At 39.8% G+C, this 15,501-nt stretch overlaps 2 protein-coding genes across 2 annotated transcripts; both read right to left on the minus strand.

Moving 5' to 3' along the window:
* Positions 1-44: 44 nt before the first annotated feature.
* mrps12 (mitochondrial ribosomal protein S12) lies at positions 45-968 on the minus strand. The gene is made up of 3 exons (XM_051878691.1): positions 785-968; positions 612-671; positions 45-494 (listed from the first exon to the last, which is right to left on the minus strand). Exons 2-3 carry the CDS (start codon positions 658-660, stop codon positions 112-114), a joined length of 432 nt encoding a protein of 143 aa, XP_051734651.1. The 5' UTR covers positions 661-671; positions 785-968; the 3' UTR covers positions 45-111.
* A 3,613-nt stretch (positions 969-4,581) lies between these two features.
* npas4b (neuronal PAS domain protein 4b) lies at positions 4,582-10,272 on the minus strand. The gene is made up of 8 exons (XM_051878885.1): positions 9,178-10,272; positions 8,630-8,784; positions 8,446-8,548; positions 8,056-8,347; positions 7,849-7,958; positions 7,607-7,742; positions 5,117-6,522; positions 4,582-5,027 (listed from the first exon to the last, which is right to left on the minus strand). Exons 1-8 carry the CDS (start codon positions 9,350-9,352, stop codon positions 5,002-5,004), a joined length of 2,403 nt encoding a protein of 800 aa, XP_051734845.1. The 5' UTR covers positions 9,353-10,272; the 3' UTR covers positions 4,582-5,001.
* Between the last annotated feature and the right edge of the window lie 5,229 nt (positions 10,273-15,501).

The following is a 15,501-nucleotide window of genomic DNA, read 5'->3' on the forward strand; positions in this document are numbered from 1 at the left end:
TACTGGTGGAATATCTGTATGAATCAGACTTGACCATCATGATAGACATTTCAGAAGTTTATTTGTGATTAGAGTCATTTAGATATATCCAGTTGTACGCAGTCATAGTAATTACTGCTTCTTCTTTACGACATGTGCACAGTCATATTTGCCCCTGACCACCTTGAGTTTGACCCCTGGTAAGTCCTGTGTCCTCCCTCCTTTTACCAGCACCACATTGTGCTCCTGGAGGTTGTGTCCTTCCCCTGGGATGTACACAACAGCTTCTTGACCATTGGAAAGACGTACTCGTGCACACTTGCGGTTGGCTGAGTTGGGCTTCTTGGGTTTCCTGATCATGGTCTTCAGAACTACAGCTTTGAGCTGTGGATGCCCAAATGTGGCACTGATCTTTGGACGAGGAGGGGGAGGTTTGCCCCTACGGTGCATCTGATTCAGAGTGGCCATGGTCCTGGTGAAGAGGGGTCCAGACCAGAAAGGTACAGAATGCGATGCTGACAAAATAACATAGCAGAAAGTGGCATCATTCATTTTTTTTTAAATGACTTATTTTAATATAATTTCAATTATTTATTTTAATAGTTAATCAAAATGATGTTGCTTAGACTCACCCTGCAAAACAGACGAGAGCATTGGTCTCAGACTTCCAAGAAAAGACATTCTTAATTCATCTGTAGGAACAATTGCAAAATCGAACCATAAGATGTGTATCATGTAATTTTAACTGTGGAACATACTAAAACACTGTGACCGTGTAAAATTATTCCTTTTATGCTTAATTTACCTGTATGTATGGACGTTGCGTTAAAATAATGTATCCGACGTTGCTTAAATGCTGACTTTAGTTTTCATTTAGTGGAGGAAAGAGCACGAATTCTTCCACCCTCACAGTTATGTTACCAACATGCACGTCGCCATGTTGAATACATCGACCCCGGAGGAATCTTCCTCGATCCCAGAACAGTGACGAGCTCTATACTGAACTGCCTAATACTGCCATCTAGTGGATCATCCAATCATCGTTCACAATATAAGGCTTTAAAGGGATAGTTCACCCAAAAATGAAAATTCTGTCATCATTTACTCACCCTCATGTTGTTTCAAACCTGTATACATTTCTTTGTTCTGTTGAACACAAAGGAAGATATTTTGAGGAATGTGTTAAACTGAACAGTTTTGGGGCACCATTGACTTCTATAGTAGTTTTTTTCCTACTATGGAAGTCAATGGTGCCCCAAAGTGGCCTAGTTACAAACTTTCATCAAAATATCTTCCTTTATGCTCAACAGAACAAACAAATGTATACAGGTTTGAAACAACTTAAGGGTGAGTAAATGATGACAGAATTTTCATTTTTGGGTGAACTATCCCTTTAAGTCAGTGGCGATTAGAAATACATTAAGAAATACAATTAATACAAAACAACTTAATTAATACAATACACCTATTCTATGATGAACACATCTAAAATGTTTATTTTTATGTTATTTTTGGGGTTTAAAGAAGAAGAAAAAAAATGCCTGTGGTGTAACTTTATGGAGTTACAAGACATTAAAATCTAAAACAAAATTAAACTTTTTTTTAACATTTCAAACATTAAAAATGTCAAATTCAGTATGTAATCAACACATAATTTTGTTGACATGTAGAAAACCATAAAACAGAGATGATGACCTCTTTATTTGTTCAGTTGTAAAAAAAAATCGAAACAAATTTACACAGTAAAATACCGTTTTCCATTGAAACAGTGATCTATCATAAAAACATGCATTCTGGGTAATATTTGTCGTTTTAAGAAAAGAGGCCTATAAAAGAGGCTACTTTCTCGAAAACGACAAATAATATTAACCAGAATGCATTGTAATATACAGAAGTAATATACTGTGAAAACAATGCATTATGGGTAATATTTGTCACCTTTAGGTTAAAAACGCCTATTATTACCCAGAATGCATTGTTTTACGATATATTACTGTTTCAATGAAAAATGGTATTTTACTATGTAAATTTGTTTCGTTTTTTACAGTTATTTTTAGAGTGTAATTATAAGAGATAGGCCTAGCTTTAGAGAATAATTTTGGTTATTTGTCTGTGTATTAATGAGAGGTTAAATTTGCTGAAGAGCGAAACAGGGACATAATTAAAGCGTTCTGTAAAATTCCCAATAATGACCACTAAACGTCAGCATTGAGCAGTCTTTACAGTAGATACTACTGACAAATCAAAAAGAGAGACTTTAAATAAAACATCGTGAGAGGTGGACAACTGAGAATAATAATATTAATTTGTTACATTTATATAGCGATTTTCTCTGCACTCAAAGAGCTATATAAATGTAACAAATTATTATTGTTATTATTATTATTATTAGGGGGAATCTACTCAACCACCAATGTGCAGCATCCACCTGGAAGATGTGGCGGCAGCCATATTGCGCCAGAACGCCCATCACACACCAGCTTATTGGTGGAGAGGAGACGGAGTGATGAATCAGTAGATATATTGGGATGATTAGGAGGCCATGATGATGGACAGAGACCAATGGCCAAGATGGGCCAGGATGCCAGGGTTATGCTCCTACACTTTTTCGAAGGATGTCCAGTGATTTTTAATGACCACAGAGAGTCAGGACCTCAGTTTAATGTCTCATCCTCTAGGAGGGACTGGGTACAAGGCAGAGCAGGGGTGAGGGCAGGAAGGGCTGGATCTGTGGTGGACCCTGAGGAGGACTGGACATAATCTCCATGTCCTCTTCGGGTCTCTCTGCTTCCTGCGGCCCACCCCCGGCCATGCAATTACGGTGCATCGACTGAACGCTACAGAGGTGGTGTACACCATTCAAAGTCACTGCCTCCTCCTGCACGTGGAGTCAGGACCTCAGTTTAACTTCTCATCGGAAGGATGGTGCTTGGCGTTAGAACCCACCCAGACACCTCTTCCAGCAGCAGTTTCCTAGGAAGTCTCCCATCCAGGTACTGACCAGGCTTAACCCTGCTTAGCTTGGGCTGCAGGGTGATAGCTGCTAGATATGAACATCGTCCCAGGCCTGGGGATGAAGAAGCCCCTAAAGCTGCAATAACTTGTCAAAATAATTCTTATTATAAAGCTTTTGTTTTGTTTACTCTGCTAAATTTCTGCCAATATAATTTATTAGTTGACAAAATTGTTCTTTCTGATGTTAAACCATGACATTAAAGCTTATGTTTTGTTCATCTTTTAATAGTACACAGAATGTAGGTGGTTGTTTTTATCATACTATCCAGAAAACAAGTTGAGAGCATCTTAATTTTTGCATTTCCATTAGGATTTAAGTGGGCACGGGCTGTTTGTGTGGACATATCTGGAGGAGGACGAAGAGCGAGAGAGCAGAGAAGGGAGATGTGAGTTAAAGAGGTAAGGGTGAGTCATGAGGAGAGAGGGTCCTAATGAATGGGACGATATGAATGAGAAAGCACAGATGTGTGAAAGAGGGAGGATGAAAAGAAATCCAGCTGACTGATTGGAGGAGTGGGAGGAAAGCAGGATGAATAAGCACCTAAAAGTCCTTGTGCACCTTCCAAGCGCTCCCCGTTCCCCATTCCCTCTTTTTCCTCCTCTTTTCAGTCCGGTCTATTTTTACTCCTCTTCAATTGCTAAAAGCGCATCATTCTCACAAGGACAGGAAGACATAAGAGAATTTTATTCAGATGAAACTCATGGGATGGAGGCTATTTCTGGACATGGGGCGGTAAGTTAGCCTGCATGGTCCCGTGTGGGAGGGTCAGCGCAGCACCGGACGGCGGACTCAATGCAAAGGAGCATAACTGGATAATTGACAAGAAAACAATGGTTTAGGGGCACCGGAGGTGGAGATTGCGAAAGGAAGAAATCGCTTCCCCTGGCAACAAGAGGAAAAAATGGAAGCAGATATTGAGAGGCAGGAAAGGCCATATAGGGCATTATCGTGAGCTTCCAGGTATAATGGGAAAGTGTAGGCTGACTATTCACTGTACAGCATGCTGTATTCGGTGGACATATGTGTGTGTGTGTGTGTGTGTGTGTGGGAGGCTGATTGTCTCCACTGTGCCTCTGAGTCAAGAGCATACGTCAGGAAAAACAGATAGCACCTCATCATCTGCGTCAGTCGGTCCTAGGAAACCATGGCGACATACTAAAAAGGCAGTGAATGAAAGGGTGAGAGAGGAGGAAACAATGGAGGGGGCAGCAACAATGAACACACACCGATGAACCTCGCTTTGATGCATTTAATTGACTCTCATATACATATTTAGAAAACAAGAGAGCATCGAATTCAGTGATATTCTTTTTGGAAAGAAGAAAATATGGTACATCTAATACATTCTTATAAGTGAAGCTTCCAGAAGGGGAGTTTCGCGGCAATTCCATAGAAGAATCATTTTGTGTTTGCCAAGTGTGTAGAACCTTTTTCCACTCTAAAGAACTCTTTGTGCAATTTGTATGTTTAAAGTTCTTCACTGAACCACCGATGCCAATAAAGAACCTTTATTTTTAAGAGTGTAAGCAGCAAATGCTATATAACATAACTTCTGTAAACCCAAACAACTCATAAAGGACAAAACATAAAGGAATATTGTTTATTATGAAGCATTTCTATGGTTTTCATGCACTGACATAATGAAAAGCACTTAGAAAGAGAGTACTGTAGGTAGGAATCAATCCTCTACTTGACCGTAGAACTCTACGATGGTTTAAAGATACAGTTGTGATTCATAAACAGATTCTTTCAGTAAAACACAGTCTTCACTATAAGTGAATACAAGGTGGCACTTTGTAAAATTGCCTTTGTTACTTTAAGTATTTTTCCCCAAAGTGACAGTCCAATATGAATAGGATGCATGTTCATGGGACTTCATGATATTTAAATATAAACATAAATCTTTTTAACACACTTCGATTTAACTCTACCACATTATCCCAGAAAAATAGTTTTGTAAAAGATGACAATATGCCATACTTCATTGATTAAGTCACAGACTTATGTTAAAACATGTGATCACTGGTTCCATCTGTAAGAAAAGACAAAAAAAGCACAGTTTAGAAACGAAGAAAAACTTTGAGATCATGCTGAAACCACAAAAACGTCATTATTTCTCACCTTGGTAGAAGATCTGTTGTCCGCCTTGATGAGGGAGTTGATACAACTCATCTTGTTGCCTCTCGGCAGGAGTCATCGGGGCGGTTGCCCCAAACACAGGTTCCATGGTGACCAGCTCCTCTAGGAGGGACTGGGCACAAGGCAGAGCAGGGGTGAGGGCAGGAAGGGCTGGATCTGTGGTGGACCCTGGGGAGGACATCATCTCCACGTCCTCTTCGGGTCTCTCTGCTTCCTGCGGCCCACCCCTGGCCATGCAATTACGGTGCGTCGACTGGACGCTACAGAGGTGGTGTACACCGTTCAAAGTCGCCGCCTCCTCCTGCGCGTGGACAGGGGAGCGCTGAGCGTAGGACGGCGCTGATGAGTAAGGTGAGGGAGGTACGGGGGAGGTGGATGGCAGATTTGGAAGAGGGATGCCATCTACTGCTTTCTCCTCAAACATTAAGACATCAATGTGAGCCAGCGAGGAGTTTGGGCCCTCAAACGATTCGTGATGAGGGGGAGCCAATGTGCTTTGTGGGTGGCTGTGACAGAAACCTTCAGCTAAAGTGCTAATGTACTGAGCCAGGAGCGAGATTTCCATTCTCTCTCTTTCGGTATCATCTTGCTGAGGGAAGAAACTCAAACAGGGTTTTTTGGTGGGCGAGGCCTCTGGGGTTAAAAGACCTTCGGGGGGAGCGTGGAATGGGAAATGGGGGACGTCTACATACAGAGGTCCCCTGATCTCTGGCAGCGCCATGAGAATGCATTCATCACTGCCTGGGCTGTCTGGAGTGGGAGGCAGAGTTTCATAAAGACGTTTGCGGCAGTGTTGAGCGGGACCAACGCTGGTGGAGAGGGACGCTGAGGTTATAGGCTGCCTCATTTTACCTGCTTTGTTATGGTCTGATTTAAAGGTCTCATCACCAAACATGAAAGTTCCCCCTCCTAGTCTTGGGGTGTAAGGGGGTGTGCAAATAAACTCCTCTGAGCTTTGGCGCTTAGGAGGAGCTTTGAATGGAGGAAGGGGTGAAGGAGTAACATGGGATTGGAGGACTGTAGAAAGACTTGGGATGTTGATGTTGCTGAGATGTTCAGGGGATACAGATACAGTCATGGCTGATCTCCACATTTGGTGACTGCCATGCGGTTGCAGGTGGCTCTCTTCATCCTGAGAAAAGCCCTGAAGGGGGTCGAGTGCCATGCTTGATGGGGCAGAGGTACTAGGGAGCTCTTCCGAGGAGCTCCGCCCAGAAGTGGTGAAGCTGAAGTCGAAGGACTGGGAGGACAGGCCACTGCTGCTGGGCGTGAAGACCTGGTCTGGGCTGGACAGAGGGTCAGAGCTCTGCCGTGCCTCCTGGTACAGGAGAGCCAGCTGGTTCTGCTCTGAGTACAACTGCTGACGCACTGACCAGGCTTCAGACTCACTGAGGGATGAGTAGAGAAAATGACAGATTGTTATGATTATTCATAGTATGATATTATTTATGAATTCGGTTTATAGTATATTTTTATAAATGTTAAAAGTTTAATATTAAATATTTATTAGAATTACTATTATAATAAATAGTTTTAATATATTTAATATAATATAATTATAAGAGTATAAAAACATCTTATTATTAATGGAAATAATAATAATTATTATTCTTACTATTACTTAAAGGATTTGTTCACTTTAAAATGAAAATTACCCCAAGATTTACTCTCCCTCAAGCCATCCTAGGTGTATATGACTTTCTTCTTTCTGATGAACACAATCGGAGTTATTTTAATAAATAGCTTTATAATGGCAGTGAACAGGACCAATGAGTTTGAAGCTCAAGAAAGTGCATACATCTATCATAAATGTACTCCACACGACTCCGGGGGGTTAATAAAGGCCTTTTGAAGTGAAGCAATGCGTTTGTGTGAGAAAAATATCCATATTTAACAAGTTATAAAGTAAAATATCTAGCTTCCGCCAGACCGCCTTGCTTATTCAACTTAGGAAGAAAGCGTAACTAATGTTGTGTCAGTCACACTTTTTTCGTAAGTTGAATACGGAAGGCGTAGGATGTAGTGTAAGCGTTTTGAACTGCGAGAGGCGTTACACTTTTCTTTGTAAGTTGAATACGGAAGGCGCTCTGGCGAAAGCTAGATATTTTACTTTATAACTTGTTAAATATGGATATTTTTCCTTACACAAACACATCGCTTCAGAAGGCCTTTATTAACCCCCCGGAGCCGTGCGGATTACGTTTATAATAGATGGATGCACTTTCTTGAGCTTCATACTCGTTGATCCCGTTCACTGCTATTATAAAGCTCGGACGCGTCAGGATATTTATTAATATAACTCCGATTGTGTTCATCAGAAAGAAGAAAGTCATATACAACTAGGACAGCTTGAGGGTGAGTAAAGCTTGGGGTAATTTTCATTTTAAAGTTAACTAATCCTTTAACAATGATAAAATTAACTAAAATTATTTAAAAAAAATTAATAGTATATTACACTGGTAGCCTTTATACCTTATGACGTAGTTGTGGCTGTTGATGGGATATTCTCCAGTCTCCAGCTGAAGAACAATGTAAAGCCAGACCCATGTGTGGTCTGCTGCCTCTACCTGGACCACCATCTCCACTTGCCTCTCTCCACCCTCATGTACTGAAAAAGGACACAACGACCAATTAATAAACCACATTTACTAGACCAGCTTTTTGATAAACGTATAAATATTGAGATAAATAAATGAATAAAGTTATATACTCACACAGGGCGCAGTGTTGTGCAGAGGCGTGAGAGAGATCCCGAGGATGAATCAGACTGTACCATGAGCGAGAGCGCAGAGTCTCTATTTCATAACCAAGGTACACGCTTACACTGTTAAAGAGAAAGAAATACAACAACATCATTCCCTCACGCTCAAATACATATTCATCATTTACAAACAGGGACGTTCACAGGACTCAAACTGTACCTGTCCTGAGCAGCATGGATTCTCATGTCCCGGCTGTGCTGGGATTGGAAACAGGAAAGGAGGAAAGACTGCTCAGCAGGAGGGGTGGGGAGAGGATTCCTAGCTGAAGAAACCTGAGGGACACTGGACTTCATTGGAGAGCAAAAACACACCCACACTGGATTGGAGGTCCAGTAGGAGGATGTGTGGTATGGAGGTGGCAGACAGCGTGCCCGAACCAACGCCAGTTTGTTTCCTGATCCCTGCCTCCTCACAAACTTCGAAGTGCTGAAACGGCAGCGAAAGAGGCGGTCTGGACAAAAAAAAAAGTTTTCATTATTATTTTATAAATTACATTCATTTCAACTTCTTTATGCTGGAAGATGTTGTCAAATCAACAGTGTAAATTACCTGTGTCAGTAGTGGTGATCGGCACAAGGTTGCCCCTCATGATGAAGTGGTCGGCTGGGTCAATAATGTCATACACACTGTCACTCTGAGCCACCAGATCCACCTGAATAACGCAGAAATAATGTTCAACATGGACCTAACAAATTGTTATAATGATTTTAAAATTTACATTGATATTCCTTACCATGGAATGGCCGAGGTGCTCTGCGACGTTGTCCGACAGATACAGGAGTTTTCCTTCACTCGTCAGCACTAGGAGAAAGCCTGGTAGTGTGTGCAGCAGATCCGAGAGTTCTGGCAAAGACAGGGCGCTTCCGCTCATGTCGTGTCCTGCTGCCACTGATAAAGACAAAAAGAAAGTGTAAAGATAAACAATAAAGATAAAGCTATATACTATAATATGTACATTGTAATTTTAGAAAGCAATCTAATGCAACATCCACACAAATAGCTCAACATCAGCACCACAGACAGGGACCAGCTACTTTCAGAACTCTGGACAGGGACAGAGATCCCTCAGATATGACCTAAACTTCAGATCTGCTCTAAACTCGAAAAAAATAAAGGTTTTTAAAAAGGTTTTACAGCTTAATGCTGTAGAAGCAGCTTATTATGGTATCTAGTTCTTTAGAAACCAAGTAACGATGCTTTCCAGAGCCTGAAAGCTAATGTAACATCAAGAACTTTATCTCCCCAAAACCCAAGAACCCTAAGTTCTTAAATTAACCCTACCTTGAGAGAAAAAGACGGACTTTCTTGTGTAAATGCAGGCTAGGGACATGATGTGAAGATAGGAAAGACGAGCTTTGTCGGCATCGGAGATGGGCAGAAGATCTTTCAAGTTGCGAATTTCTGCGTTGATTTGATCCCTCCGAGCCTTTGATGCTCCTTTAGTGGACCGGTACATTTTCTCGAGTCCAAAGAATCGTTGGAACGGACGAATATTTTGGGTGAAAACTGCATGCAGTTAGAGCTACTCAGCCATCATTCAGGGCAGACGCCACTTCTAAGTTTTGGATAATAAACCAACCTACTCAGTAATTGAGAAAAAACATTTTTCTTTGCCCATATATCCTCTATCGTCTCTTAAGCTTTACTGTTGGTGTGCTATGGATCTCTCTCTCGCTTTCGCGTGAAGCTTCTGATGGCAACATTGCCTCTAGATCCCTTATATAGAGCGCGCGCCTGAAGAAATGATGGGAGGGGGCGTGCATAAATGGATCTGAATCTGATCTCCAAGTATCTCTGCATTTTGCTGCTGTAATGGTGACGTAGGATAAATATGGGATCCCTCTCAACGCGCAGAGCCAGATTTGGACAAATCTGAACGGAGGCAGCGGTCCAAACTCTCCACCCTGTTGCGCACTCAGAGCAGGTGCATCTGGCCGCGAGCTGCTGTAACAGAATTTTGCTGCATAAGCTTCAGGAAAATGATGTTAATTCGGAATGGGATTTGAAGAGTAAGATATTATATCTAGTGTGTCAGTAAATGTCAGTGATATGCTAATTGAAAACTGCAGATTCATCAACGCAATTAGTAGTAGGAGGCAGATAACTCAATCAACAATTAGCCTACATCATACCACCCATGCAATGAAAATAGAAAATAAACAATAACCACGATTAAGAAAATAAGTGTTTTATCCCACGATTGTCCCCCACGCGCAACATGATCATTGAATTTTTTTTTTTTTTTTTTTTAACAGCCAATTAGCTAGTTAAACCAAGCGACGGATCACGATAATAATGAACGGTCTGTTTGTCAGTTTGATTTGAAAACTATTTCTTGTAAGATATGAAACATTATAACATTATACTGTTTCATATCTTACAAGGAATAGTTTTCAAATCAAACTGACAAACATACCGTTCATTAGCTATGTTTAGAAAACGTCTTTAAGATGTTTATATTTTAGAATGTATGTAAAACTGACATTTTAAAGACGTCTGTCAGATGTTTGTTAACAGCAGATGCTTTCCAGATGAATTGATCTTTAACAGACATCTTGCAGACGTACAGTAGAAAAACAATTTGTTAATGCGCTGAAATGTTCTATTTTACTATTTTAAATATTAATACATTTTATTATATGTTGGAATTTAATTTAATGTTTAAATATATTGTTATATAGGCCTATATTAAATATAAATGTAGCTAAGTTTATTTTTAAAGGCATGCTAGAAATAATGTTGATGTTTATACAAATACTATTTGGTTATAAAATCAGAAAAAAATCTTGCAACAGGGTTGACATTCTAAGATCGCTTCATACTGACAAAAATAATAAAAGTCTTCATGTGACAAACATAATACAAGTCATTTTATGAAAAAGGTGTATAATTGTTTTTTATAAATGAGATTATTTTATTTCATTCAATCATTTGAATTCTATATGCAGGCCTAAAACACGTTGCTACTGGAAATTATAGCCATCTATAAATGTGTTAATTTTATTTTAGAATTAAATGGCCACAAATGGAGTTGATATTAGTAATATTAAAATGACTGGTTATTAATAGAGCAAAAATGTTGTATACTAGGTGTTTTAAAACTCTTGTGATAATCATTTCACATTTGAAAATTACAAGGAATAAAGTTAGGCTAAAACTTCATGTTGGTGCAATGCAAATCTGTAAAGTGTTTTTATTTCCTTCCTTTTTCATTTTTCCTAGTAAACTTACAAAACAGAAAATAATGTTCTTATTGATTGGCTGTGTGTGTGCAACGAGAGAAAGAGAGAGAGAGAGAGAGAGAGAGAGAGAGAGAGAGAGAGAGAGAGAAATCAGTGAATGAACGGTTTGAAGGACACTTGTCTGGTTTTTATAGCTTCTCCTTCTTTATGTTCATGTTTATTTTAAAACCAAAAGAATCAAGGTCCTCACTCTTTTACTTTAAAGAAAAGCGATAATCTGTTGCTTGGCAACTCTCCTTTTAAAATATCCTATCAGGACAAGACTAAGGACGAAATGGTCATCTGAAGTTTAAACTCAACAAACTTTATAAAAGTAATACCATTAGTAAAAAGTGGCTCGTGTGTCATGTTTTAAATCATACACTTGTAAACAATATGTTTTGATAAAGTGGGATCTTATCTGCTAAGCTCTCAGTGGTCAAACTGTTCTCTCTATTTTCATCGTGCTTTGATCATACAGCTGTGACATCATGACCTACCCAATTGATTTATAATATATATTGTCCATTGCATTTTGCTGTAATTAAGAGCCTTTATTTAAATTTTAGTACACGGGAAAGTGCATGCACGCATTGTGCGTGTATACAAAAAGTTTTAAACATTGAGCAGCTCACGTCCGTGCGCTATGTTCTCGCCTACACATCTCCCTCCTCCCTCTCCCACCGTTGATGAAGCCTGTTCAAACAGCAACCTTGTAACTGTGCTTGCTTTTTTTTCTTTTTCCTTAGTCGCTCGAGCTATTTTTAACACCAGCAACAGTTGCAAACTGCTTTCAGTTTTCTAGTTTTAATATTGCTCAAGGACAGAGAGATTCTTGTGTGTTCGGTGGATTTCTGGAACTTTTAAAGAACGCCATTGCATGTGTTGTTCACATTATGGCTTAAAAATAGTTCACCCTGGGTCATATAAACCCTGGGTAAAAGGAATCCTGGGTTATTTTGCTTTACGTTACACTGCTCATAATTTAACAGCTAGCCTAATCTTGGGTAGGCTACTCATAAAATAACGTTCATGCGCATCCTCGTATTGCCTACTGTACTATTGAGTTTATACTGAATGGACATTTCGGACTATAAAGATAAGAATGAAACGGTCTCTTCTTCACTCAAATTGCGGTTTCTGTCAGCTATTGACATTTTCCCTTTCAAACGCTGAATTTACAAGGCGCAGTGTTTCCGTGACTGTCCAAAGCACGTGAATACGAGACGAGTATGCGATTGGTTGTCTGTTACTAGCTGTAACATTCTAATACCGCATCGTTTAGGCCCAGTTTACACTACTGCGTTTTCGTTTTAAAACGCATAAGTTCTGCTACGGTTACGCCTGTCGTTTACATTACGCCGGCGTTTTCGAACTTCGAGACCTTTGAAAACGGTGGCGTTGCTGCTCACGTTCACTCTGCTTATCCTTGACGATGCGTGTAAACAATAACATGGAGACTGAACTGCAATCTTTGCTGGTTTTGTTGTAATTTTTAGCAGCCATTGTGCAGCATTTTTTTAAATACTGCAGCTGCCTACATGCGCAAGAGGCAACTGTTTACACTTGTATGCGCATGCGCAGTGTGCATGAATAGTCATGTGACATGCATTTTCGGTCGTGTAGCTAGTAACACGGAGATCGTTTCTGAAACGATGTGGAAACACCAGTGTAGATGAGGATTGTGCTATTTGATGGCTGTAAACACAAATTAAAAATGAATTAAAAGAAAAATATGATCATCCTCTATTACGCTTTTACTCACCTTCAAGTAGTTCCAAACTGGTATGAGTTTCTTTGTTCTGCTGTACACACATATTTTTTGAAGAATTTTTGTGACCAAACAGTTGTGGGGCACCAATGACTTCCATAGTATGGGGAAAAAAATACTATGGAAGTAAACGGTGCCCCACACAACTGTTCGGTTACCGACATTCTTCAAAATATCTTCTTTTTCGTTCAGCAGAAGAAAGAACTTCATATAGGTTTGGAACAACTTGAGGGTGAGTAAATGATGACAGAATTTTCATTTTTGGGTGAACTATCTCTTTAAGCAAATGAGGTTTGGCCCAATGTGAGTGTAAAATGTTCCTTTACCCTGGGTTAAAAGTGGTGTTTAGAACAGCGATAACCTGGGGTTAAGCGCAGTGTGAAAAGCCCTAATAAGTGAGAATATTAGATGCCTGGTTGTGCTTTGGCAAAGACTATAGAATAACACAAGACGCGTCACTCGTATTATTATGAATTGGAGAAAGTGCAACGCGCAATATGGCGGAATAAGTCCCGCCTTCTAAATAAGAGCCAATCGCCGATTGGTAAAGTCATCGCGTCACTGCAGTGGCCGTTAGAAGCTCCAGTTTCTATAGAAACAGTCAGACGCGCGCCTCCGAAATGAGGCACAAGAGATGCGCATTTAGGACTGCGCATGCGCATTAGGTTGATCCAGCCTGAAAAATACCGTTTTTTGTCATGATTCGAGCGTTTAGAAACAAAATTTATGAGACAGTTGTTGTCAGATTTCATTGGTGATTTCAAATATAAAATTTAATCGAAAGCTTGGCAAACAGCTTTAGAGAATTTGATGTTTCCCCATTCAAAGAGATAGGAGCTGCACCCGAGAGGCGTTTCAAAGATGGCCGCCGAGTGAAATGACTTGTCTTAAAGGGACTTTGGCTTTGGTTCTAGCATCTTTTCCATCGATCACCTCCAGAGGTTGAGTGTTTTTCTTCTTTCTCCTAGGGTTAAATAGGCCTGAGTCACAGTTCCTGTTTGTAATATTACATCCTGTGCATTATTGGGCTGCCATTATCTGCATTAATACTGTCTTTTCCTCTTTTTCATGTCCAACCTGTGCAATTATGGCTATTACTGATCAAATAACAAAATCTTTTAGCCTTTGAACTATAATGGATGCAAATTGGAGGCTGTATGACAGCAACAAGGACAGAGGGGACAGACTGTTGGACAGCCACAGCATTTGACGTAGTTCAGAACATATGCTATCAATATTGATGAAAAGTTTTGCTGGATGCTGTGGACTTGGCCCCTGGGAGAGAGAGATGGAGATGCCACCCTAACCTCTGAGCTCCCACTGGACTTTTTTGTTTATTACGTGGGTGGCACGGCCATCTGCTGAAATCAGAAAGATGGGGGATGGGATTTCTTGGAGAAAATGTGCAATGCTCATAATCTGTTCATTTGTACAGTACGTCTTTTAATTTGCATTGAACTTTGGTCATTTTCGAAGAATTGAAAGAACACGGATAATTATCTTGCTTTCTAGGAAAAATCTAAATTCAGCTCAGATGGTCAATCTTCTTGACTCATGTTGCTTATGCCACCGCAAAACTCTTATTATCCTATAATTTGGACTCCACAGTCAGGACAATAAGGATAATTTTGTGGCCACCTTTGTGATCAAAATTGAATTTTGGTAAAGAAATGCCCAATGTGTTTCACTTGTAGTATCCATGCCTTTGCGTCTTTTTCTACACATATTCTTTTTTCTTCTTCTTTTGTTTATGGGTTTATACTAGAAGCTGATACTTGACCATCTCTGTATCTCTGCACCCATGGCAACGGAGCTGCAGTATCTTAGTAACAAAATTTGCGCATTGCAAGAGATGCGAAATGATGGTTCTTCTCAAGCACACCAATTTGATCCCAACATGAAAAAGTCCCAATAATTTGAAATAAAGTGAAATTGAAAGTTAAATGGTCTTCCTATATGTTTATTGTGTATTTTGATAACTTTATACATTTTGGGAATGCAACAAGCTTCTTCATCCTCTACTTTGTGAAGAAACTCACCTTGTCATTGCTATCACACTTTTAGAGCATACTAAATCACTTGGAAGGTCACGTTGCCTGATTATTTCTGGTTTGGAGACACTTTTTTTACCTTGTCATCTTGAAAATTGAAGACCTGATATGTGTGGGATGGAAATGTTCAAATTACAAAAAAAAACAAAAAAGGAGAAAGGTAATAATTCAAATTTCATGATAAGTAATCTGTTGTTTCATTCATTCACGGCTATCAGAGAACAATATGTTTTAATGGCCTGATTGTGACGTGTGTTTGAGGGGGTGGACAGGAAAATTACTCTCCTTATAACCCAGTGTAACATTACCCTTGTAAGCCACAAAAATAGCTCCAAAATGGGGGCCCATTTTCCTCTGCGTGTGAAAATAACTAACCTTGTATATTTTTAGACAAAATTCAGTTATTTATAGACACGCATATGAACGTTTGTTTACTTTTAAGCAGATGTAACATATATTAATTCAGTTGAAAGCAATCACAGATTAAAAGGGCTTGTACTAGGTTAATATCCTCCTGTTGCTGATCCAAAGGCTTGGGGTACCTTCAAAGAGACAATTTGAT

This window comes from Ctenopharyngodon idella, chromosome 21 (genome assembly GCF_019924925.1).
Source record: "Ctenopharyngodon idella isolate HZGC_01 chromosome 21, HZGC01, whole genome shotgun sequence".
In the NCBI taxonomy this organism is placed as follows: Eukaryota; Metazoa; Chordata; class Actinopteri; order Cypriniformes; family Xenocyprididae; genus Ctenopharyngodon; species Ctenopharyngodon idella.